Raw genomic sequence first — 25,716 nt, 5'->3', positions numbered from 1 at the left:
CCTTCCCTGAAGGTTTTTAAGCAGAGGCTAGATGGCCATCTGTCAGCAATGCTGATTCTATGACCTTAGGCAGCATGAGAGGGAGGGCATCTTGGCCATCTTCTGGGCATGGAGTAGGGGTCACTGGGGGGCTGTGGGGAGATACTTGTGAATTTCCTGCACTGTGCAGGGGGTTGGACTCGATGACCCTGGTGGTCCCTTCCAACTCTGATTCTAAATTATTCTTCGAATGCCTCACCCACCCCCAGATATTAGCTGTTGTCTCATGGCACACTGATATGCCCGTCGCACAGTTTAGTATATAATTTTATAGAGTATCTTGGGAAACTGACTTCTATGGGTATGTAGCTATTTTATATCACTAGGTTACATGCTTCCTGTAAGGCATGACAAAACCAATCCCCCCACCCCCGATACAAGTACAGCAAATGCCCAGGAGGAGGCAGGTGGAGGAGCTACTCACACTGACCAGCCTCATGGACAGCAGAGCTCCCTGCACCGATCCCAGGGGTGACAAGCCAAACACCGGTCTGTTGCTCATGCGGCTGGCTGGAAGCAGGGGGCTAGTTCACATGGGTGCCAAAGAAGCGTACAAGTGGTATCCTGGGTGAAGAAAGCACAAGCCTGAGAATCCCAGTTTTCATTCTCCTTGCCTTTTCAAGAAAGTGTCTAACCCATACAGTGCTTGCGAGCATGTGGGGATTTTTATATGCCGACTTTCTCTACCTTTTAAGGAGAATCAAATCGGCTTACAATCTCCTTCCCTTCCTCTCCGCACAGCAGACGCCTTGTGAGGTAGGTGGGGCTGGGAGAGTTCTGGGAGAACTGTGACTAGTCCAAGGTCACCCAGCTGGCTTCGTGTGGAGGAGTGGGGAAACCAACCCGGTTCACAGATTAGAGTCGGCCGCTCATGTGGAGGAGTGGGGACTCAAACCCAGCTCTCCAGATTAGAGTCGGCTGCTCCTAACCACTACACCACGGTCGGAAGCCACAACAATTTCTGAATGAAGCTTCCGGCGATTGTTAGTAGGGCCGCCCGCGGCTGTTGGCACCTCTCCGTGCGCGGCGGAGAAACTTAAAAGAAATCTTGGCAACATCCACTATTCATACGGGTTGCAGGATCGGGGTTCTCTTCATGCCAGATTATTTTGGCTGTTCCTGCTGCTGTTTAGCACCCCACCCCGCCGACAATCCTACGCAGTGTTAGCGAACGCTGTGTGTGTTCGGCACCGGAGTTGTCTCGCCGCCTGACCTACCACCGCCGCCCCAGCCTTTTGGCTGGCTCTTGCAGCAGTCGTTGGTTTTCGACGGCGGATTTTCGGTGGCCGGGTTGAGTGCCTGGCTTTCCGCTTTGGATTCTGGGGGCCTCTCTCGGTCTTCGGGGGTTTCGTCGCTTGCGTCGGTCCTTGGGAAGAAGAGGGAAAAGAGCACAGTCTCACAGCGTTGAACAGCAGTGCTAGGGGTGAAGAGCGTGGAGCTCTTGTCTGAATGGGCCACTTGCAGGTTCCTGTGTGCCACACATGAATGGGCAGCGATCCCCCCGCAATGGCCTGCTTGGTCCTCATTCATCACATAAACCCATGAAGCTGGCATACAGAAAGTCCAAAGTCCCAGGTTCAATCCCCGGCATCTCCAGTTAAAGGGACTAGGCAGGTAGGTGATGTGAAAGACCTCTGCCTGAGACCCTGGAGAGCCGCTGCCGGTCTGAGTAGACAATACTGGCTTTGATGGACTGAAGGTCTGATTCAGTATAAGGCAGCTTCATCTGTTCAAGCCACAGGCTAATTACCTCCTTCTCAGAAGTCTCTTCCTCCCTATCCTTAGCTAGTTAGACACCTCGTCTCTCAGCTTTCCTATCTGAAATTTAGTTCCCTAAGAAACATTTACCTTCATTTTTAATCAGTGAGTCTGCCGCTTCTCTGGGTAATGAGCACTCTGCCAACACTCGGTTCCTGCTCCTGCACACAGGTGTGTGTCTTTTGAAGGAGAGTTTCATTACATTCCCTTTACCCCCAGGGGGGAATGCACCAAGATCTAACCAAAGCTCTTGACTACTTAAAGTTGATGCCATACCTGTGCAGGATGTCGCCACTCGCCGTTGTGCTGTCATCGTAGATTTTAAGCAGGTTCTCGGCCTGGCTGTCCTTCTCCTTTGCGTCCTGCAACCTGAACAACCAGGAACATATAGGTAAGTCAGACAGAAGTTTTGGCAGGTGGACCACCGAACCAGAGGAAACCACTTTCTTTGCCACACCTGTGTCTTTTTGCTAAGAGGTAATTCTACCCAATACAAATAGAAGGGAGAGTGTTGAGTCTGAGGGGTTGTGGCTCAGTGGTAGAGCATCTGCCTGGCATGCAGAAGGTCCCAGGTTCAATCCCCAGCTTCTCCAGTTAAAGGGACTAGGCAAGTAGGTGATGTGAAAGACCCCTGCCTGAGACCCTGGAGAAACGATGCCGGTCTGAGCAGACAATACTGACCTGGATGGACCGAGGGTCTGGTTCAGTATAAGGCAGCTTCATGTGTTCATATGTTCTTAACCTTTGGGAGGGGCCAAGGCTCAGTGGTAGAGCATCTGCTTGGCATGCAGAAGGTCCCAGGTTCAATCCCCGGCTTCTCCAGTTAAAGGGACCAGGCAAGTAGGTGATGTGAAAGACCCCTGCCTGAGACTCTGGAGAGCCGCTGCTGGTCTGAGCAGACAATACTGACTCTGATGGACCAAGGGTCTGATTCAGTATAAGGCAGCTTCATGTGTTCATGTGAGTCATGGGGCAAGGAGTCACCTGTCTTGTGGGTCACTGCTGGGTGTCCCCTTCTTTCCATCCCTCCTGCCCCATCTATGCTAGAATATGCTAGGTTGGTCCCTTGCTTCCCTACCTGGGCTCCAGCCGTTCTTTCACCTTGGCGATGGAGCGGACATAGGGGGCAATCTGTTTGGTGATGGTGGTCAGGTAGCTGTTTTCTTGTTTCAGCTGCAGAAGGTCGTGCAGCTGGGCTAGACGAGGGAGGAGAGAGCAGTGCAGATTGGTCAGGCCCAAAGGCATTGCGCTTCAGGTGTGCCTGCCATGCTATGAACCAGCGCGCTGTAATGGTTAGCGTGTCAAGCCAGGAAGAGACCCAAAATTCAAACCCCTCCTCTGCCATGGAGGCTCATTGGGTGACCTTGGGCCGGTCACACACACTTAACCTACCCTGTGCGTGTTAAGTGCCGTCAAGATGCTTCTGACTTATGGTGATCCTGTGAATTAGTCCTCCATTGGCCACCTTGCTCAGGTCTTGCAGACTGAAAACCCCATGGGGTCACTCTTGTGAAAATAACAGCTGATTTAGGGTGACCCCATGGGGTTTTCAAGGCAAGAGACATTCAGAGGTGGTTTGCCATTGCCTGCCTCTGTGTAGTGATCCTGGACTTCCTTGGGGAAAGGTTGAAGGAGCTTGGTACGTTTAGCCTGGAGAGGTCTGAGAGGTGATATTGATAACCATCTTCAAGTACTTGAAGGGGTGTCATATAGAGAGGAGGGTGCCAAGTTGTTTTCTGTTGCCCCAGAAGGTCAGACCAGAACCAACGGGTTGAAATTAAATCAAAAGAGCTTCTGTCTAGACATTAGAGAGAAACCCCAATAAAAGAGCAGTGCTCATGGGGGAAGATAACCTAAAAGTGTTGCACTGACCTTCATAAATCTCTTGTTCATTTGCCACTCGCTGGTAGGTTTCTTCCCAGGACTGCAAGACAAATGTTTAAGTGATTGGCACACAGGGCTGCACTTGTGCATTAAGAGGCTATAGATGTGCAGAAAGAATCCCGTTTCCTCTGCGGAAATCAAAGGACAAGTTCCTAACCCTTAAAGTGGCCAAGAAATTCTGGAAACGGTGCAAGAAATGCCCACGAGATCTCTGAGCCATGGAACCTCCCCTGACGTTTGTGGGGTTATAGAGACACTCTCGGCTCCGGCCTGGTCTAATAATAATAATAATAATAATAATAATAATAATAATAATAATAATAATAGTAAAGTTTTATTGCAGTCTTTGACCAGTAAAACAAGAGTTAACAAGAGTTCCAGATTTAAAACATCATTAAAACAATGATTCAATACACCGGAAGGGTAAGGGTAGCAACTTGATCATTTAAACTAATCTTATGATTAGTTTTACATCAGCTTTACTAATGTTTCCCTGAGTCTTGCATATCTTGAAACCAAATTTAGCAGCTTGTCTGGATACCCAATGATTTTTATCGGACAATGGGATTTCCAATTTAATTTCGTCGGATTCGCGAAGAAGTCCATCTAGCACAGGTTGAAGATATTTTAATCTGGCCTCCTTGTGATGTGGGCATCTCAGAATCAAGTGCTCAGTTGTTTCCACCTCCCCCAATGAGCATGAGCATAATCTTTCTGGGTATGGCCTCTTTTAAAATCTCCCTTCCAACATGGCAGAAGGAAGTGCTGCGCACCGTTGCCAGAGTAAATGCGCTTCTGTCTACGAAAAGCTAAACTGATGGGCTGAGTTCCCCTCAAAGCGAACCCCCGGGCGTACCTCTTCGAACATGCTCCTCATCATCTCCACGGACGAGTACTCAGAAGCAATTTGCACGTCCATCTGCAGGGACTTCTGCAAGATGTCGCTCATAATCTCCGTCTTAATGAGGGAGTGGTGCTTGGTGAGGTCGCGGTGCAGCTCCTGCACTTGATCCTTCAGGTTCTGAATCTCTGTTTGGAGGATCTGAGACAAAAGGGCGGGGGAGAGGGCGAGGAAGCGAGTTCAAATCATTTATATCCCCCCCTTTCCTCTCCACTAGGGAAGCAACACCAGAGGAGCCAAGAGCAGATCTGCCTCTCTGGCCATTTATACACGGCTGTTTCCTCGCGGTCACCCCACCGACTACTTCGGGGCTTTGATTATGCATGCATTTTCCGACCATTATTTCTGTTATTTCTAGTTTGCCTTTCTCACTGAGACACAAGGAGGATTACAAATGGTAAATCAAGCCAATCAGGAAGGGTTAAAAAGTACTAGATTAGCTAAATAGTACGAACATGTTTATTATGATTCGGTACCTGAATTATGCAGGTACTTTAAGCAATGGTCATTTCCTTTGCCACTGGGGCATGGCGACAGAAACACAGGGTTTCAGTGCAGAACACGGATGCATTTTAGGGCCCGGAGACTGCGAGGCTGGTTAATAGTTTGCTGCTGCTGAGGTTCATGACATCTTCTTAACACCCACACAAAGACCCAGTACAATTTTATTTGCAAGCCCCGTGGCGCAGAGTGGTAAGCTGCAGTACTGCAGTCCAAGCTCTGCTCACAACTTGAGTTCGATCCCGACAGAAGTCGGTTCCAGGTAGCCGGCTCAAGGTTGACTCAGCCTTCCATCCTTCCGAGGTCGGTAAAATGAGTACCCAGCTTGCTGGGGGTAAAGAGAAGATGACTGGGGAAGGCACTGGCAAACCACCCCATAAACAAAGTCTGCCTAGCTTGCACTGGGGACCTTTACCTTTTTTAGGTATATCAAGAAACACCCATAAGGAGCAGGTTTCCCCATCTTATAACTGTGTGCCGTCAAGCTGTGTTGCAACCAGCCCAAGGTGACCCCAAGACTATGGGGTTTTCAAGGTGTGAGATGAGCCGAGGTGGTTGGCCGTGGCCTTCCTCTGCATAGCAACCCCGGTCTGCCTCGGCTGTCTCCCATCGTGGCCGACCCTTCTTAGCTTCCAAGCTGTGACAAAATCGAGTTAGTCAAGGAGACCATGCAGGCTCCTCTTCCTTCCTTACCCGGTACATGTTCTCATAGTTGCGGCAGTGTTCCGTGAATGACGTCTCTCCCCCCTCGGCCAGCAAGACCTTGGTGCTGATGTAACGATGCATCGTTGGCTTCCGGACCACGGAGCCTGTCAGGGACATCTTTTCGCAAGCTGAGGGGCAGCTGGACACCATCAGCGTCTTGGAACAGGGGCCTCCGGAGATCCTAAAGCAAGATCAGAGAGTTGGAAGGGACCGCCAGGGTCATCTAGTCAACCCCCTGCACAATGCAGGGAATTCACAACTACCTCCCCCCCCACACCCCTAGTGACCCCAACTCCATGCCCAGAAGGTGGCCAAGATGCCCTCTCTCTCATGATCTATCTAAGGTCACAGAATCAGCATTGCTGACAGATGGCCATCTCGCCTCTGCTTAAAAATCTCCAGGGATGGATAGCCTACCACCTCCCAAGGAAGCCTGTTCCACCGAGGAACCGCTCTAACAAAATTCTTCCTAGTGTAAAGGCCCCTTGCGAGGCGGAACTTCCGGTTCTAAAACGGAAGTGCCGCGTGCGGTATGCACACATGCGGGCACGTTTGCCCCCTGACCCTCAGGTGGTCAGCGGGCAGAGAGGGCAATTGCTGGGGGTTTGCCCGCCACCAGCGGGCACCTGGCAACCCTATTCATGGCAGGGAGTTGAACCTGGGTCTCCCAGATCCTGGCATGATACCGTAACCCCGCTACCAAGTGCTTGTTCCTCTGGCAACCATTTTGTAAATAGCTTCACCTGGGAACACATGGACAGGGTAAGATGACCACATTCCACACTGGAGTGAGGATTAGAACCCAGGTCCCCGCAATCTGCCTGCAACCCCAACCACTACCCGGTGCTGCATGAGGAGGCCCCGAACACAGACAGTAAGCATCCTTTAAAACACACATGTGGACTCTTTTCTGCTTTCACGGCGCAAAAGTTGTCAGCCCTGTTTTGTTTTGCCCTTCTTGAGTAAAATTCAGTGGAGTTAGATAACTGAGGGGGCCGGAGTGGGAAATCATGCACTAGACCCCCAAGGCTGCCAGTGTAGGAATTAGAGTTGCAAAGAGAATCAGTGAAACGAGGACTAGAAGAAGAAGAGTTGGTTTTTCTATGCCGACTTTCTCTACCACTTAAGGCAGAATCAAACCGGCTTACAATCACCTTTCTTTCCCCTCCCCAGAGCAGACCCTGGGGCTGAGAGAGCTCTAAGAGAGCAGTGACTAGCCCAAGGTCACCCAGCTGGCTTCATGTGTAGGAGTGGGGAAACAAACCCAATTCACCAGATTAGCCTCCGCCGCTCATGTGGAGGAGTGGGGAATCAAACCCGGTTCTCCAGATCAGAGTCCCCCACTCCAAACCACCTCTCTTAACCATGCTGGCTCTCCCTTTGACAGAAATAAGGGAGGCAGGACCTTCAGAAAAGGCCCAGGCTGCAAACCTCCTCAGCCCGCTCTCCAGCCGTGCCGCACGCTTAGATTCCCCACTTACTGATCAGTAGGTCCCTCCAAGCCTGCACACTGCAGCTCTCCCATGGCTCCCCCCTTCCTAGCTGGCCTTTCCCTTTGGCCAGAGACCGTCTGACACGCGGCTCACTACCTCCGCTTCCCTCTGGAGTGAGGAAAGGGCTCCTGGATGCCCACCGCTGAAGAGCCCATGGCTTCGTTCCTCCCTCTGGTTTTGGAGCAGGCAGCCTTTTGCCTACAGGAGCAACAGCTGTGGTGGAGGGAGGGGTGGTGGCCGTGATGTCAATCTCCTAAAAATATCCAGTGCTGGGGAACAGCGCCCTGGACAGTTCCGTGAAATTCTGATAAAAATAGGGATGGACAAAAAATGGCCCACTTGGGAGGGTTTGGGTTGTGAATCACTTTGCAGGTAAGAACATAAGAATGTAAGAAAGGCCCTGCTGGATCAGACCAAGGCCCATCGAGTCCAGCAGTCTGTTCACACAGTGGCCAACCAGGTGCCTCTAGGAAGCCCACAAACAAGACAACTACAGCAGCACCATCCTGCCTGTGTTCCACGGTGCCTAATATAACAGGCATGCTCCTCTGATGCTAGCGAGAATAGGTATGCATCATGACTAGCATTCATTTTGACTAGTAGCCATTTATACTCCATGAACATGTCCACTCCCCTCTTAAAGCCTTCCAAGTTGGCAGCCATAAGAAAAGCCATGCTGGATCAGACCAGGGCCCATCTAGGCCAGCAGTCTGTTCACACAGTGGCCAACCGGCGGCCTCCAGGAAGCCCGCAAACAAGACGACTACAGCAGCATTATCCTGCCTGTGTTCCACAGTGATATAGAAATGATTTTATTATCCCAGAGGCTAATTCCCATGACAACAGCACCTAATATACTAGGTATGCTCCTCCGATACTGGAGAGAATAGGTATGCCTTATGACTAGTATCCATTTTTACTAGTAGCAATGAATAGCCCTTTCCTCCATGAACATGCCCACTCCCCTCTTAAAGCCTTCCAAGTTGGCAGCCATCACCACAACCTGGGGCAGGGAGTTCCACAATTTAACTACGCCTTGTGTGAAGAAATACTTCCTTTTTTAAAGTTTTGAATCTCTCACCCTCCAGCTTCAGAAGACGACACCCCCCCCCATTCTGGTATTATAAGAGAGGGAGAAAAGCATCTCCCTGTCCACTCTCTCAAAACCATGCATAATTTCATAGACCTCTATCATGTCTCCCCTTAACCGCCTTCTGGGGGCGTGAAGACAGAGGTGCTGGATCAGGAGCCCAAGGGCACACAGGGTGGGGAACACCTAAGGAGGGCAGAGGATGGGCCGGGAGCTGCATCTGGCCCGCAGGAACTTTTCATCCAGCCCTCTAGGGCTTAGCAATTTTTTTGTGAGCTTTTCAGGTGGAGTTTCCATTCTATTTGCTCGGGCATTGGAGCCAAGGGACTCTGGGCGTTTCCTTGCTTCCTTCCTTCCCTATCTTTGATCCGGTGCCAGCTGTACTGGGAAAACGTTCATTCCAGGAACTAGCACTTGCAGCTAATCAGGATGGCGGCTTTGCCCTCTGGTTTCCCAAGGGCGCCCGAGGTTGCTATTTTCTCAGCTCAAGGGTAAGTCGAGTGGGGAGGATGATGATGACTACACACCACGAAGCAACACACAATGAACATAAGAAGATAAGAAAAGCCATGCTGGATCAGACCAAGGCCCAGAGGTTTACTGCCGCGGCATATGGAGGTTCTCTTCTACATCCACCGGCAGTACATTTGAAACCGGGAACTTGGCATCTGTTGCCGTTCCTCCTTATGTGTACGATAAATAATGCCCTTTTACACTACAAAGTTTATAGCATGCACTGCCAGGCATGGCTGGCCCCACCTACCACACTGTGCCCTCTTTTTGCTGCTCGGAGCAGGGGTGGCCTTACCCGGCAGCCAGGGACTGACAGATTTCCCAGATCAAGGTGGAACCAGTCCTGCCTCTGCACACCATTGGATAGTGTGTTATTGTGGAGTTAGAGCAATCGTTCACAACCAGGTTTTCCTGTGGTGGACAAAGCCAATCCAGTTGAGAACGACTGCTACAGCACAATAGTGTGGATTCAATGGCATGTGGATGCAGCCCAAGAGGCGCGTCTTACTCCAGTGTGTCTTTCTCTGGGCTTTTCATAGAATTATAAGGTTGGAAGGGACCGCCATGGTCATCTAGTCCAACCCCCTGCATAATGCAGGAAACTCGCAACTACCTCCCCCACACACACACTTCCAGGGATCCCTACTCCACGCCCGGAAGATGGCCAAGATGCCCTCCCTCTCATGATCTGCCCAAGGTCATAGAATCAGCATTGCAATCAGCATTTTCCATATTCTCTGTTTCCTTGCTTCTACGTTCCTGTTTATTTGGGGGAGTTTCCTGTTCTGCATGTGTTTTGCTCCCTCTAGTGGTCAATCGGACACCAAAAAGCTATAAATCCAGCATTAAAACCCTGCAGTTTAAATCTGCAGGGAGATTAGAAGTGAGGATAATGAGAATGCAGAAAAGCCCTCTTAACCTTGTTCCCACGTTCTGCATCAAACTCTGCCTTGAACCTCACAGCTCTTTCTCACAAGTAGTCACCAAGTCAGTAGATGTGGACGTCCCCTTAAGGAACTTTGCGTCCTGTTATTTTTGCTTTTGAACCACGAGCCAGCAAAAAGCTTTCTGGCGCACCACCAATTCATGTGGCCGCCCTGCGTTCATGACATGGAGAGAGTAGGCGACTCACATGTTTCCATTGTTCATCCCAGGCCCGATGCTTCCTCCGTTCACCACAACTGAGCGACGGGGAGTTAGAAAGAGCAGCGGCTCCAAGCAGTGTGCGAACTCGGCCCTGTATTCGGTGTTAATCTGGAAGAAAACTGGTGAGGGTCACTGGTCATCCCGAAAACATGATAACTTATGAAGTTTTTCTCCTGCAAATGGTTATGGTGATGACTGACACCAGGCTTCCTGTGGAAATGGAAACCTGTGTCTAGTTTTGCCCCTTCTCCACACTACATAGCAAACCTGATGTCACCAGCATTATCTGTTTCCCTGCCCCACCGGCAACAACTAACCATGCAGAGTGAAGGCGCACCTTATGTTGTGACAGGTGGGCACAAACAACTTATTACACAAAACAGAGATGGACGGAACATAATGCATGGCTGCCATTTTCAGCAGCAATCCCTGAAATGTGCAATCCTGCTCTTCGTCTCCTGTCTGGGCAATGCTGGGTAGAAAGCCTCGAGAAACCACAAATCTACAAGTTTGCTTAACATTCGTGGTTGTGTTGCATCCCCCCCACCCCCCGCCACATGATTATGTTCCCTGTGATCGTGAAGAGAATTCATAGTCAAAACAGGAATCGCCGTTATAGCAAGAATGCAAATTTGCTAAATCCGAAACTAGCGTTTTTCATTTCTCTGCAGTCATCGGAATACTATCTTATGAAGCCACTGGTTTTTACTACGAATGCTCAGAAAGAATAAACTAGACGGGAAGTCACCAAAATGCAAGCAGCAACAAAGAAAAAAACCTTGTGTACGGGAAAACTCTAAAGTGCAAATATTCCCACTTTACTTGAGACTTTTCTGGTGCCAACTTGCTCGGCTCATTCTGCAAAGAAGGCAACCCCCTTACCTTGCTGGTTTGGGAGGGCCTCATTCGATGGGGCAGCTTGACGATCTTCTGCAGCCTCTCCATCAGTTGCTGAAATCAAAGATGTGGATTAGATGGCATAGGGGAATTTGCTTTCTGTTGTAACAACAGCCATCCCGTGTGTTTCCAAACAAAAAAAAGCTCAAATAATTGCTGGAAAGATGCTCCCCCATCAAACTTTGTGGAGGATACAGCTTGACACTCAGTGAATTTGCACAGGCTGGAATAAGTCTCTGTGAACTTAGACAGATCATGAGAGGGAGGGCAGGAAGGGCTGTATCAGTGCTTGGCTCTTGTGGCAATTTCTTACATGCCTAGGGAAATGCCGACTGACACTTTGGGGTCAGGAAGCAATTTTCCTCCAGCCCAGGTTTGCCAAGGATCCTGGAGGGTTTTTTTTTTGTGTGTGCCAGTTTTTGGGCATGGAGTAGGGGTCACTGGGGATGTGTCAGGGAGGTAGTTGTGAATGTCCTGCATTGTGCAGGGGGTTGGACTAGATGACCCTGGAGGTCCTCAGGCTCCACCCCCCAAATCTCTAGGTATTATCCAACCCAGACCTGGCAACCCTAGTTTTAGGGGAGATAGATGCTTTGAGGAAGATGGAAGTGGGTGCCAGGAAGCATGGTGGTAGGTGTGACGGTGGGGATCACTGTGCTGGGGGCCAGGCCAACAGCTTGCACTTACGTAGCCCAAATCCAGGAATTCGGCTTTGTTAGCAGAGCTCAGAAAAGCAGAGCAGGTCACCAGGTGGACCTAGACAGAAAGGCCGAAAGTCACAACTTCCCCCTGGTACAAATGCACAGCTTTGCAAGCATCTCTAGAAAAGAGTCAAGAGGTTGCTTCCACGCACACCCTATCTGCTGTCTTTTTAGAAATCAGCAACTGTCCCTGTGCATCTGGAGATCAGAACGCCTTCTCCAGCATAGTACAAATAAAAAAAAAATAACAGCTCTGCATCCTTCTTGGTTTAGATGCGAAGTCCTGGAAAACTGTCTGTGCTAGGTGGTTTGGTTCTTGTGATTCTGTCAGGGAGGCCAAAAGACATTTGTTGGATCATGGCTAACAGAATCTGGTTTCTGTTGCGAAGTCTTGTATCAAGATGGTCTAGTTTTCATTTTTATCAGCTCAGATGATTTTGTGCTGTGAGCTGTTGTGTTTAACTTGAAAGACTTTTAAAACTTCTTTTTGGTATGCTGCCTTGGGTCACACAGGGCGAAAGGCGGACTACAAACATCTAAATAAATACATTCATTAAAAAAAAAAACCCAACAATAAGTTCCTTGCCCTCATTGCTGCGGTAAGAGAATTTTTGGCTCAATGTTTAAAAGACAACGCTTGGCTCAACAATGTGGTGTATCTGGAAAAAACAACCCAGAAATCAAATTCTTAGTCAACCTCCTGCGCTTTTTACAGTTGTGTGACTGGCAGAAGTTCAACAGATGCTCATTTCTCTTATCACTGAATTTCCATATTAAGAGGAGATCTACCAGCTGGGTGTGTTTGTGTTTTTAAAATGTAGAAACCGTGTCAGGCAACTCGACTCCAGTCTGCACTCACCATACACCCTCTTCTGAGGACACAGTGTATTTAGAAAATAAATACCTTATGCTCCAAGGGTAAAACCCCAGTCAGATCAATTTTAACAAATGTAAAATGAATGCCTAACCTGTCGTGCGAACTGGTGGTGAACAAGCTAAGGGGGCGATGCATGACCAATTGTGGGTAGGATCAGCAATAAATCTAAACACTTTAATTCAGCTGTCGCAGAATTGCTAACATTTGACCCACAATTGCATCTCCTTTGACAGTTGTGCAATTGGGGGTAGCCTCTCCTGAGATAGAGACATACTGATGAGGAAAACCAGACCTGTTGAATTTCTGCCTGCCACATAAGTCCCCGTGTGCAGAATCCCTCCTGCCTTACCTGTAGAGTGGGCAACAGCGATGCCAGGTGAGTGAGCTGCTCCTTGAAGGCTTTCTCTTTTTCTTCGTACTGACTGGAAATACCGCCCCCCCCCAAAAAAAGAAACTTTAAAACTGAGATATAACTATATCACGGTTCATTTGAGAGCCACGATGAACTTGGCACTTATGGGGACTTTGATGGTTATGATTTGATCAGCTTTGCCTTGCGGGCACCCATTTAAAAAGAGCTCCATTGGGAAATTGACAAAACCTATAAAGAAAGGCTGGGAATAAATGGAGTAAATGCATGAACAAACTAGGGAGGTGTAAATGGCGAATAAGAGTTGTCTTCATTCACTTAAAAGGATACATCTACTGTGATCTCCCACTTCTTGGTTCTCTGTGTCTTTAAATCTGTATGTGTTCTGAGCTATTTCCATAGGCATGCTCAGATCCAGGGGACTTAATGCTACTTTTGAGTAGATCTGATCTTGTAAGAGTGGACAGCTGGCTCTTACAGCTTCCCTCCTTCCAGGGACTTGGAGGTAAAAAGAATTTTAGATTTCTTGGTGGTTCCCCCCCCCCCCAATAGTGAGTTTATTTTCAATTTAATTTTGGAAATGGTTTATTACAATTTTTTAATTATGGGGGACATGCTTTTTTTTGTTGCTTTTTTATCGATACTGTATTTTAAAGTATTCCTTGGCGTTTTGCTCACGAGTTTTCGGATGAAGAATTCTTCTTTCAGTTTGAATATTGTGGTGCAGTATTACAGGCAGACAACAATACCCAGGAAGTGACCCCGGAAATTGGTCCTTATGGGGAGGCCCTTCTGAAAAGGACTTCTGGCTAGCTTTCTATCGATGTGTGCTGTTTCGCTATGTGATGATGGAACATTTATTCTTTATTGGCGGATATGCAGCTTTTTCCAAATTGTTGATCTTTGACGTTCTATTTGTTCTCCCCTCTGAGCTTTGCTACTGTATGTTCATTGGCGCCTGGTGCTGATTCATTGTCACATGAGCGTTTTACTATTTGGGGGATTTAGCCAGTGGTCTTTGATCCATCAGGAGCCCCATGGCGCAGAGTGGTAAGCTGCAGTCCAAGCTCTGCTCACGACCTGAGTTCGATCCCGATGGAAGTTGGTTTCAGGTAGGCGACTCAAGGTTGACTCTGCCTTCCATCCTTCTGAGGTCGGTAAAATGAGTACCCAAGTTGCTGGGGGTAAAGGGAAGACAACTGGGGAAGGCACTGGCAAACCACCCCGTAAAAACAAAGTCTGCCTAGTAAACGTCAGGATGTGACCTCACCCCATGGGTCAGGAATGACCCGGTGCTTGCACAGGGGACCTTTACCTTTACCTTACTTTGATCCATAGTATAAGGACTCCCCGGTGGATCATGAAGCCCCAACTGCTGTGCCATGAGTCTCTCTAGAGCTGCCGTGTTTCTTGGAATGACTTGCTGCTAAGTCTTGCTGCATCAAACTTATCTTTGCACGTGTGCAGAGAAGAACAGGATGCCAAAGCAAGGCCCACTTAAAAGGGGTGGGAAATTCTGCTGCTCCTCCACAGTGGTTGGATTACTAAACTGTTCCTAATGGGTGACCCGACAGAATGTGCAGCCCTTCGGGGAGGCTTCCTGTTGTACCTTTGCGTGAGTCACTGGTCAAAGGTTCTCTCTTTCCAGTCCTTTCCGTCTATAGAAAGTGGGATCATTTGAGGGAGGAAATGTCTTACTCTTTCACATGACTTTTGGGTAATTGTGAAGCATATCCTTAATTCAGGGGGGAAAGTATCTCCTGGCTGTCTAAAGTTCTGGGAAATAGTGCTAGAAGTTCTACAATATTAATACTGACACTAGAGGGGGCTGCTGCTTCCCAATTGCATGGGAGCTTTAGTAAACAGACTGCAGAAGTGCAACTCCTTCCGAGGAATCACCAGCAAAGTGAACAGATCCCTCGTAATTTCTGAACAGATCACATCATGCAAAAGGAGTCTATACCTATAATGGCAGCAAGACTGGACTGCTGGAGTCTGTGCTATTATTTATTCCATTGGCATACGTAGGACATTACACACGGGCAAGAAAAAAGACAGTACCCTGCCCCCAGCAGCTTACAGTTTAAATTTGGGCAGTAAAGGGAGTCAAGGGCCATCAATCAACAGAAGACCTCTTTCTCTTCTTTGCCCCCAAACTTACCTTTTCCACGAAGTCTTTGGCACTACTCTCTGGAGTTAAGTCTTCCTTGAACATACGAAGGCTTCCTCCAATGAAGAATGACTTTTTCCGGAGGAGAGAGAATTTTTCTGACCGACAGGAGCCTTTCTTTTTCAAAGGAAGCCTTCCTCTGTTGGAGTAGTCAGAGAGCCTGACACCCTGGTTCTCCCCCCCCCCTCCCCATAGAAACAAAAGCTTGAAGTACAAATAACTGGAACAGACAGGCATTCTCCCCCCCCTTATTTATCTCCCTTCCCTGTCTCCCTTATGTCAAATTTTACACTGTAAGCTTCTTGGGGCAGGAACCTGCCTTCTTGTACTCTGTAATGGAGATGGATCTACATAGATAAATAATGGAGGTGCCATCTCAAAGAATGTTAACGTTTAATTTAATTCGGTAATACCCCGCCTTTCTCCATAACGGGGACCCAAAGCAGCTTACGCTACTCTGCTCCATTTTATCCTCACAACAACCCTGTGAGGTAGGTTAGGCTGAGAGAGAGTGACTGGCCCAACCCCACCCTGTGAGCGTCCACATGAGCTTCCAGTAAGCTTCCACGGTACAAGCGGGGATTTGAACCTGGGTCTCCCAGATCCTAGTCCGACACTCTTAACCACTACACTGGACTTCTGCCTCTCTTGTGACACCCAGGAAATGGCCAGGCAATTTTCTTTATTTGCGGCATAAATAGGTTTGCATAAGCCCACGGGAAAATCAGGCAGAATTCCTGCTAAGGAACGAATGGTGAGCCATCTTACCTCTGGACCCCTTTTAAAAGCATCTTCTTCCTTTCTGCCAACCTGTCCTGCAAAACAGCCAGGGAAAGATAATAAACACCCTGGCAAGATGACTGCTCTCAGGAAGGCTCCCTGTTTGCTGTTTCGGGGTCTTGGCTGGGGCATCTCCTGACGATCCGCCAGAAATGAAAGACCCTAGAAAGGGATATCCCACCTTCTTTACTTCCACAAAGCCCCAAGAAAAGAGAACTGTTGCTCTCTCTCTGCCCCCACATTGTGAGGACTAACTTCACAACTTTAAGGCTAGAGACTTGAATTTAAAGCAGAATGCTGATTTTTAGGCTGAGATACATAAAAGTCCCTCACCTCCCCAAACCCCGCCCTCCTCAGGCCCTGCCCCCCAAATCTCTAGGTATTTCCCAACCCGGAGCTGGCAACCCTACCAACATTCCCTTTCTTAGGAGAACGTGGCAACCTGGGCTTCTGATAGGGTTGCCAGCTGGGGATCTCCTGCAATTACAACTGATCTTAGAGATCAGTTCCCCTGGAGAAAATGGCTGCTTTGGCAATTGGACTCTATGGCATTGAAGTTTCTCCCCTCCCCCAACTTCGCCCTCCTCAGGCTCCTCCCCAAAAACCTCCTGCCAGTGGCGAAGAGGGACCTGGCAACCCTCACTTCTGACCATCCCTCACCTGCATGTTACTGAAGAGGGTGTTGATGGCCGTCTCCTCTTCATCCGCGCTGTTGCGCACCTCCTCAATCATAGCTTTGAGGAGCACGATGGCCTCGCGTGTGGAGGTCTGCAGCTCTTTCACGGCCTGGGTGGTGCATTAACAGAGAGGGAAGGTTGTGCATTAGAAGCTGCAAGGAGAGGAAACCGAGACGGTGGTACGGAGGCTTTACAACGCTCACTCCTGTTAGTAAATTGGCCTGCCTCCAGACGTCTTCTGGGTTTTAACATCTTCACCCCCGCTTATATACCCTCACCCCCTGGGAGGACATTTATGATTAGAGGCAGCTTCTTCCCCCCACTTTAGGGTTTCCAGCCTCCAGGTACTGAAAGTCAAATAACAGCAGTAAGCCGAAATACAACAGTTGAATGCAAGAGTGTAAAGTTCATTTACCAAATATGCACAATTTGCACAATAAACAAGAGTGGAGTACACAGAAGCACAGCAAAATTCCAACAACATGAAGTTGAAGAGAAGGACGACAAGGTCCAGAACATGGATATAGTGCACAATGCAAAAACGAGGTTAATATAGAACCTTCAAATGTCCATGATTTTGAAGTTACTTGGAAGACTCATGAGAACAGGCTACATAGAAGTCCATGTTGTTCCTGAGGAAGATTTTTCAAAATCGTAACAGGAGAATACCGTATCCCTGTAGAGACTAGACTCACAGGAACCATGGCTACTTTGACATACAAGAACCATGAGTTACTATGGCTCACAAAATCATGGACAGTTCAAGGTTCTATATACAAATTGTGCATATTTGGTAAATGAACTTTACACTCTTGCATTCAACTGTTGTATTTCGGCTTACTGCTGTTGTTTGACTTCCACTATTGTGTACAGCAGGCTAACCTTTTTTGCTACAACCTCCAGGTACTAGCTGGCGATCTCCCGCTATTACAACTGATCTCCAGCTGATGGAGATCAGTTCACCTGGAGAGAATGGCCGCTTTGGCAATCGGACTCTATGGCACTGAAGTTCCTCCCTTCCCCAAACCCTTCCCTCCTCAGGCTCTGCCCCCAAAACCTCCCGCCAGTGGTGAAGAGGGACCTGGCAACCCTACTCCACTTGCAATTGCTTCTACTACCCAGCAGCGCACAGCTATGTTCAAATTCAAATTTACTGGCAGTCAAAGACCAGCAACAGTTGATATAGTACCAATTGTGTTAACATTATTGGATACCACTATTACAATAATGCAATACATCTCTAATCCAAGGTGATAAATCTCTAATCTAAATACATAGCTATAGTACTCTATTTTTTGGGCAAAGAAATATCCTCATCATACATACCTACACGCAATTTGTTAATATACAACATTAGCAAAGGATACATTTAAAACACCTAAATCTCTATACATTAACTATAATTAATAAAAGTGCTTAAAATTTAAGCTACCTTCTTCTGTCTTATTGAGCATGCCAGCGTACAAATTTTTGCCACCTTAAGGGTGGTTTCATTGAAACTATCAGCAAAAAGAAGGTCAGTGTAAAAGGAATTTGCTATGTTTAGCCCTCACCCTGCCCCGGAGAGAAAAAATATAATCCCACAGTGTCATCCTAAACAGAGTCATTCTCTCTGAAATTCATTTAAGTCAATGGTTGTAGAACAGGGGTGGGGAACGTCAGGCCTGGGGGCTGAAGTGGTGACAATGGAGGGGTTAAAGGGGGCAGGGCCAGAATGCAGGTGGGGAAAGTTCTAAGCCAGTGTGTCCTTATTTCACCCCTGCAGGCGGAGGTAGCAGGAGCCGGCTGTAGAATCCGGCCTCGACCATGTGGAGCAGGAGCAACTCTGGCGTGTGGCTGGACAGCTACGCCCAGCTGGTGCAGGACCATCCTGTGCCACCAGGTGAGCGAGTGCACCACCGGTTGGATGCCTGCCTGCTTGCCCACGCCAGGCGGGGCATCATCTGGGGCAGCTGCCTGCTTGGGGCTTGGTCGGCTAATTTTTAAGTTGATCATTTTGTATGGCCTGCGACTGATGTTATAAATATCCAATTGGCCCTTGGTGGAAAAAAGGTTCCCCACCCCTGTTGTAGAAGGATGCAACTCTGCTCAGGGTGGCACTGCCAGGGTCCTGAGGGAACCGCCTGCATTTTGTACCCACCATCACCGCCTGGTCCAGCTTCTCGCAGCCTTGCATATACGCAGTCTGGATGTCGATGCAGTGTGCTCGGCTCTCCCTAGAAGAGGGAAGACCAGAGACCGAGGGAGTAAGATCACTCCGTTGCTAGCCAAAAAAAAAAAAAAAAAAGGAAAAGAAAAGAAAAAGAAAAAGAAAACAAACGTCCTGTGACAAAGGAGTTCCCCTGGTTCATTGTGTGTGGTGGTTGAGAAACTTGCCCTGCAGTAGATAGGGAGACGGGGACTTTGGCCTCCTCCCCTTGCCATTTTCACACTTTCAAACAGCCCCCCGAAATGGGAAAAAAATCACAGATAATTATGTGGCTGTGTGTCAGTTTAATGGCTTAGTAACATGTCGGGGGACCCTTAGAGTTCACACCACAACTCTTTGGAGAATGCCTTCTTTTGAGAGTTCATATCTTCCTTGAATTTTGTTTCTTCTCCATTGCTTTCTTAATTTCCAGCAAGGTATGGATGGCCTGGTTTTCAAAGTGCTTTTCGATAAGCAAGATGCTGCTGAGGTTCTGTTGTAAGAAAACTCACATGCTGAATAATGTACTTTCAACCCACTTTCCAATCTACATTAACGCTCGTTTGCAAGTGAATTTTGCTATTTCACACAGTACAATCCAGCTCCAAAGTGCACTGGAAGTGGATTGAAAGTGGATTACTCAGGATGTGTGAAAGCGCCAGCTGACTCCCCCTTGCTGCCCCTTTTCCCTAGGGACCCCATTTGCCCACTTATAGCAGGAGGCCTCCTTGGTGGTTGAGCCCTCCCTCCTGCCTTTACTTCTCTGAGCTGTGGGAGAAAAGTCCAGGCCTGAAAATGATGCCTGGTGACACGTGACATCACATCCACCCGAAAACCTGGATGTGACATCAGCACGTCCACAGTAAGTACCAGGTGGCCTGGTACCCTTACTTATGCCTTCTCGAGCAATGTTGCAGGCCCTCTTTATTTCTCATCTGGCCCACACTTTTTCTCTGCCGCCTTTATTATGAGCTGTAACGGAGTCACTGTGTTTGCATACATCAGTCCCCGCACCCCGGTTTTCCAGTTTCCCTCCTCCCTGTGTTCTGTAAACTCTTTGGGGCAAGGACCTCCTTCACTTTATTTTTCCACAATAGTTAAATTGTGGAACTCCCTGCCACAGGATGTGGTGATAGCTGCCAACTTGGAAGGCTTGAAGAGGGAAGTGGCCATGTTCCTGGAGGAGAGGGCTATCCATGGCTACTAGTCCAAATGAATACTAGTCATGTTACACACCTATTCTCTCCAGGATCAGAGGAGCATGCCTATGATATTAGATGCTATGGAACACAGGCAGGATAAGGCTGCTGCAGTCGTCTTGTTGGTGGGCTTCCTAGAGGCACCTGGTTGGCCACCATGTGAACAGACTGCTGGACTTGATGGGCCTGGGTCTGATCCAGCATGGCTCTTTTGGCTGCCAACTTGGAAGGCTTGAAGAGGGGAGTGGACATGTTCATGGAGGAGAGGGCAAACCATGGCTACTAATCAAAATGAATACTAGTCATGATGCATGCCTATTCTCTCCAGTCTCAGAGGAGCATGCCTATGATGTTAGATGCTGTGGAACACAGGCAGGATGGTGCTACTGTAGTTGTCTTGTTTGTGGGCTTCCTAGAGGCACCCGGTTGGCCTCTGTGTGATCAGACTGCTGGACTTGATGGGCCTTTGGTCTGACCCAGCATGGCTTCTCTTATGTTCTTATGGTGCGCCATGCCACACCTATCACTACCTAGCCTTGGACACAAGTCAGAAGAGAAAAAGAAACCCACTCACACTGGCATGTCCCGGAAGCAGTTAATGCACAACATAGACTTTTTCTCCGTGGAGAACATGATGTAAAGCTCTTCGTGAAGTGCTGGAAGAGACAGAAGTAAAGTCATCCATACAGTCGAGGTGTCTGTGGTTTTGTGATCTTTTAATTAAAAAAATAGGCTTTAAGTGCTCCTAAGGCAGCCCTGCCACTTAAGAATACCAATGTGGCCTTGCTAGGGTCACCCCAAGTCTAGTATTCTTTGCAAGAATCCCACCAGCAGGTGCTAGGTAGTCGTCATTCAGGAAGTGACTGCGAAGCCGGCAAATACTCGCTTCGCATTTCTTACGAGCCCCTTTAACGCAACCTTTTGTGTTTGCTCCGCCCCCCCCTTGAAGAATCCCCTCAAGGAAGCATGCAAAATGACAGCCACACCTTAGCTATACAAACAGCGGTTGCTAATGGAAGGAACAAAGGAGCAGGTGAGTGCAGGGAGAGGGTGGATGTTCTCCTTTTATGCCGGGACCATGAATAGCCATTTTAAAGGTCGCATTTTTAAAAAGAGCTTTGAGCGAGCATCACAATTGACCCGGCATAAATGGCCTATGGGAAATTTAGCTATTTGCATTATTGCTTGCTTGGGATGCTGAGGTAAAATCTGAAAGATTCCCCCTGAAGAAGCTTTACACGAAACGCATTGGGGTTACAAAACTTATTAAAGTATCATTTCCCTTACACTGATTATTTCTTCGCCTTTGTTTTGTTTTGGTTTTCTCCCCCCTTTTCTTCATCAAATTTACTCAGTGGCCAACCGGTAGAGCAAGGGCTATGTTTTTGGCCCCTCCTAAGGAGGTACAGTATATGGCAAAGTGCAAATTCTGCTGACAGCCGAGAAGGAATGCGTAGGGATCACTTACGGCATTTCTTGTGGATGTCTTTGGTGCGCTTGGTCAGCGAGACGATCTCGTGACGGGAGAACATCTTGGCTTTATGGGTTTCCTCGCGGCACTTGGCACAGAGGGGCTGGTTGCAGGTATTGCAGAAATACATGGCATCCAAGTCCTAAGGGAGGTTGGTTGGAAAGGCAACGTCATCGGCTGGGCTGGATGCAATGGCGAGAGACACTCTCTCCAAAGTACAACTAGGTTAAACAGGTAGGCGAGCGAAGCAAATATCAGATGTCATGTATTACACTGATACTTTTACAAAAAGTATTAAATGAAGCAGTGCTCTTGTTTGGGACATGTTTTTAAGGTGGTCAGAAAAACGACCAGCTTGCTCAGAGGCTTAGTGTGGGCAGCAGGCCAGGCAGACTGAATAACATTATTGTAGGTTCTTACTGTCCTGTGTCTACAGCTTGTCTCAGTGAACGTTTACTATGTACTCAAAATTCCAGCTAAAGGACAGGAATTCACCCGTAACACCTTGCCTTTAAAGAATGTGAGCTTCTTGTTAAAGATGGAAAACGTCCTGATTTTCAAAAAAGCATTGGTGACAGGTGAGGTCCTCTAAAAATGGAAGTGCTCCAAAACACCTGGTCTGCTGCTCTGTGCTCACTAAAGATTCAGGATGAAGTCTTTTCAAGACCAATATCACCATGATGCTTCCAACTGGGACTGGGGGGCTTCAGACCCCCCTGCACTATTTTCCCAATGTGAAATGAGCCTGGGGACCCTTTTTGCCTTGTTATGAAAAATTGTGCCCCCCCCATGGAGCAAATATTTATTTATTCTTTTACTTTTATACCCTGACTTTCTCCTCAGTGGGGACCCAAAACGGCTTACACCCTTCTTCTCTCCTCTAGGTTATCCTCACGACAACCCCGTGAGGTGGGCTGAGAATGAGTGACTAAGGTCACCCAGCCAGTTTCCACAGCAGAGCAGGGATTCAAACCCAGGGTCTCCAAGATTCTACCCAGACACTTTAACCACTACACCACACTGGCTCTCCGCACATCCCAGAGCTGTTTATTGTTGAGGAAACAGTACAGTGGGGAGGCTTAAACGTCTTTCCCCCCATGACCCACAGTGCTAATCAAAACTGGGGACCCACATGCCTGGGATCTGAGTTCCAAGCAGGAGACTTTCTGTTGAGAGCTAGCATGGTATAGTGGTTAAGAGCAGTGGTTTGGACTCTGATCTGGAGAACCAGGTTTGATTCCCCACTCCTCCACGAATGGTGGATGCTAATCTGGTGTACTGGGTTGGTTTCCCCACTCCTACACACGAAGCCTGCTGTATGACCTTGGGGGTGGTCACAGCTCTTTAGAGCTCTCTCAGCCCCACCTACCTCACAGGGTGTCTGTTGTGGGGAGGGGGAGAGAAGGCGATTGTAAGCCGGTTTGATATTCCCTTAAGTGGTGGAGGAAGTCGACATATAAAAATCAACTCCTCCTCCTTCTATCAAATGTACACCTGCGAGTACCCGCGGAGGGCGTGGATTTGACGCAAGGACTGTGTTACGCATAGTTAGGCCCTCGTAAGTATCCTGGCCCAGCTGGGGCTTTGCGCTCGGGTCTCCTGGGCTGAAATCCAGGCCAGCTCTGAGCTTGCTCCACCAAAAGAGCCGCGAAGCAACCAGGGCCGCTCCTTTACCTGCTTCTTGCATTGAAGGTCGCAATTTGCACACTGCGCTTCCTCCTCGCAGTCCCCAGAGCTGTCCACCAAGAACTTGAGGAGCCGGTCCTCGGGGGGCAGGCCGCTGCCTTTCACAATGGACTGGTGTCTGTTATAAGAGAAATGCAGGCTAGAGATGGCACCTGGGGCTTCATGCAGGCACGCAAAAACAAAACCCCACAAAAAACAAAACCTCCCAAATCCCCAGCCCAGATATGTCTCCTCAAAAGTAAATTCCAATTTGCTCCATGGAGCAATTGCTCAGGTAAGTGGATCTGTGTAATGCTTCCGAGTGCCAGTCCAGTAAAACCTGGGACTCCTCGACTGTTACAGGTGTTAACTTTTCTTTTCTTTTTTGCCTTCAAGTCACAGCTGACTTGTAGGGTTTTCAAGGCAAGAGATGTTTGGAGGTGGTTTGCCATTGCCTGCCTCCACCTTGATATTCCTTTAGGGTTGCCAGGTCCCTCTGCCACCGCAAGAGATTGGGGGGGGGCGGAGCCTGAGGAGGGTGGGGTTTGGGGAGGGGAGGGACTTCCATGCCACAGAGAAAATGCCACGGAGAAAATGGCCACTTTGGCAATTGGACTCTATGGCACTGAAGTCCCTCCCCTCCCCAAACCCCGCCCTCCTCAGGCTCTCCTTCAGCAGGAGGTTTTGGGGGTGGAGACGGGGTGGAGATGGCACATGCGCAGCTGCGCACAACGTGATTACGTCACTTCCTGTTTACACCAGGAAGCGGTGCATCGTGACAAGCTGCTTTACCAAATGCTAGCGTTTGGGGGGGGATGAGTGGTAGCGCGGCCTATTGTGATGCGGTGCTTCCAGGTGTAAACAGGAAGTGATGTAATTAGTGAGTTATAGAAACTAGTTTTAATATTTTTATATTTTATTGTTAATAGATATTTTTAAAACTGTTAAGACACTTCTTTGGAAGTCGGGTGATGGGTCACTTTTTTAAGGTGGGTGGAGGGTCGAAGGGGTATCTTTTTGGTTTTTATAATTTTGCAATCATAAATGTATGAATAAGTATATATAGATACTCTTGTATTTTTATGTTATTTCTTTTTATTGTATTTTTGTTTTTTGTGTTATGTTATAAAAATTAATACAAATTTATATTTAAAAAAAAGGAAGTGATGTAATCGCGTCGTGTGCGATCTCTGCTCCTGAGCCGGCCAATTGCCTGCTGATCCAAGCGACCTGGCAACCCTACCTCGGGTGCATTTCCCCTTCCACTGCTCTCCTTGGCCGGACCCCTCTGCCAAAGTACATTCTCCCCCAGCTAAAAGCAGAGCCTCTCTGCTCCACAGCTGTTGACAGATGAAGCCCGCTGCGATACAGATTTTCTGTTTCAGGGACCCAAAACACAAAAGGGGGAACGTTCGACATCCTCGTTTTTCTTGAGGTTTGTCGGGGGGGTGGGGGTTGGACGCAGGATGCGATAATAGCGAGGGCTAAAAATAAGTATACGAACAACCTTTGGAAAAGGGGAACTCAAGCCAGTGAAAAGAACAATAAACACCGAGACAGACACCCCGCTCCAATTTCTCGGGCCTTAGCGACTGATTCTGTGGGCATAACCTTCCAGCCGGCTCTCAGTTTCATCTCAGCTAATCACGAAGATTCGGATGCCTTTGGCGGCTACAGACAAACCTGATATGGGTGTCTCACAGGCAGGGACAAAGGCCAGACACCTGCCTCTGCTTCCCTTTTTAGGAAGCCGATGCCTTTCAATCTATGCCAGAAATTCCCAAACTGGAAAGGAAGGGGCCACTAGCGTGCCATGAGACAATTGCCAGGGTATGCCATGGAAAGTAAATTAGCAGAAGAAGAAGAGTTGGTTTTTACATGCCGACTTTCTCTACCACTTAAGGGAGACTCAAACCGGCTTACAATCACCTTCCCTTCCCCTCCCCACAACAGACACCCCGTGAGGTACGTGGGGCTGAGAGAGCTGTGACTTGCCCAAGGTCACCCAGCAGGCTTCGTGTGGAGGAGTGGGGAAACAAATCCAGTTCACCAGATTCGCCTCCACCGCTCATGTGGAGGAGTGGGGAATCAAACCCGGTTCTCCAGATCAGAGTCCACTGCTCCAAACCACCACTCTTAACCACTATACCACACTGGCTCACCATTAATTCCATTATTAAGGCCTCCAATGGGCACAAAGCACCCCTCCGTTAGGAGGTTGCCTGATGCATCTCTGCATATTTCATTATTCTGGAACATCAATTTTTTTAAATATCCTGCCCTTCTTCTAGAGAGCCCTTTTTTTATCCTGCCAGAGTGGCATAGTGGTTAAGAGCGGTGGACTCTGATCTGGAGAACCGGGTTTGATTCCCCACTCCTCCACATGAGCGGCGGAGGCTAATCTGGTGAGCTCAATTTGCTCTTAACCATTACACCGCGCTGGCTCTACCCTCCCGCTATTAATTCGTCCCCTCGACTGGGGAGGCGAGGCAGTTCTTACCCACAGAGAGGACAGGTGAGGCGGCTGTCAATGGCCCGGCCCCTCAGGCAGCTGGCACAGAAGTTGTGGTAACAATCCAGGAGGCAAGGGTGCCCATACTGCTCGTGGCATAGAAAACACACAAGTGGGTGGCAGTTAGCGTTGTCCAGGTCACAAAGGTTCTCCAGGGGGGAGAAAATTCCACCGGACAT

General features: G+C 48.5%; 1 protein-coding gene across 1 annotated transcript; it reads right to left on the bottom strand.

Moving 5' to 3' along the window:
- Positions 1 to 361: 361 nt before the first annotated feature.
- RNF207 (ring finger protein 207) lies at positions 362 to 25,716 on the bottom strand. The gene is made up of 18 exons (XM_056865562.1): positions 25,526 to 25,716; positions 23,035 to 23,164; positions 21,358 to 21,502; positions 20,464 to 20,545; positions 18,643 to 18,718; positions 16,486 to 16,611; positions 15,814 to 15,860; positions 12,855 to 12,927; positions 11,615 to 11,683; positions 10,913 to 10,981; positions 10,017 to 10,138; positions 5,777 to 5,969; positions 4,538 to 4,723; positions 3,670 to 3,721; positions 2,876 to 2,993; positions 2,074 to 2,166; positions 1,257 to 1,405; positions 362 to 549 (listed from the first exon to the last, which is right to left on the bottom strand). Exons 1-18 carry the CDS (start codon positions 25,714 to 25,716, stop codon positions 362 to 364), a joined length of 2,109 nt encoding a protein of 702 aa, XP_056721540.1.

Source organism: Euleptes europaea, chromosome 19, assembly GCF_029931775.1.
Source record: "Euleptes europaea isolate rEulEur1 chromosome 19, rEulEur1.hap1, whole genome shotgun sequence".
Lineage (NCBI taxonomy): Eukaryota > Metazoa > Chordata > Lepidosauria > Squamata > Sphaerodactylidae > Euleptes > Euleptes europaea.
Note: the sequence above shows the minus strand (reverse complement) of the source record. Positions and strands in the feature narration are given on the sequence as shown.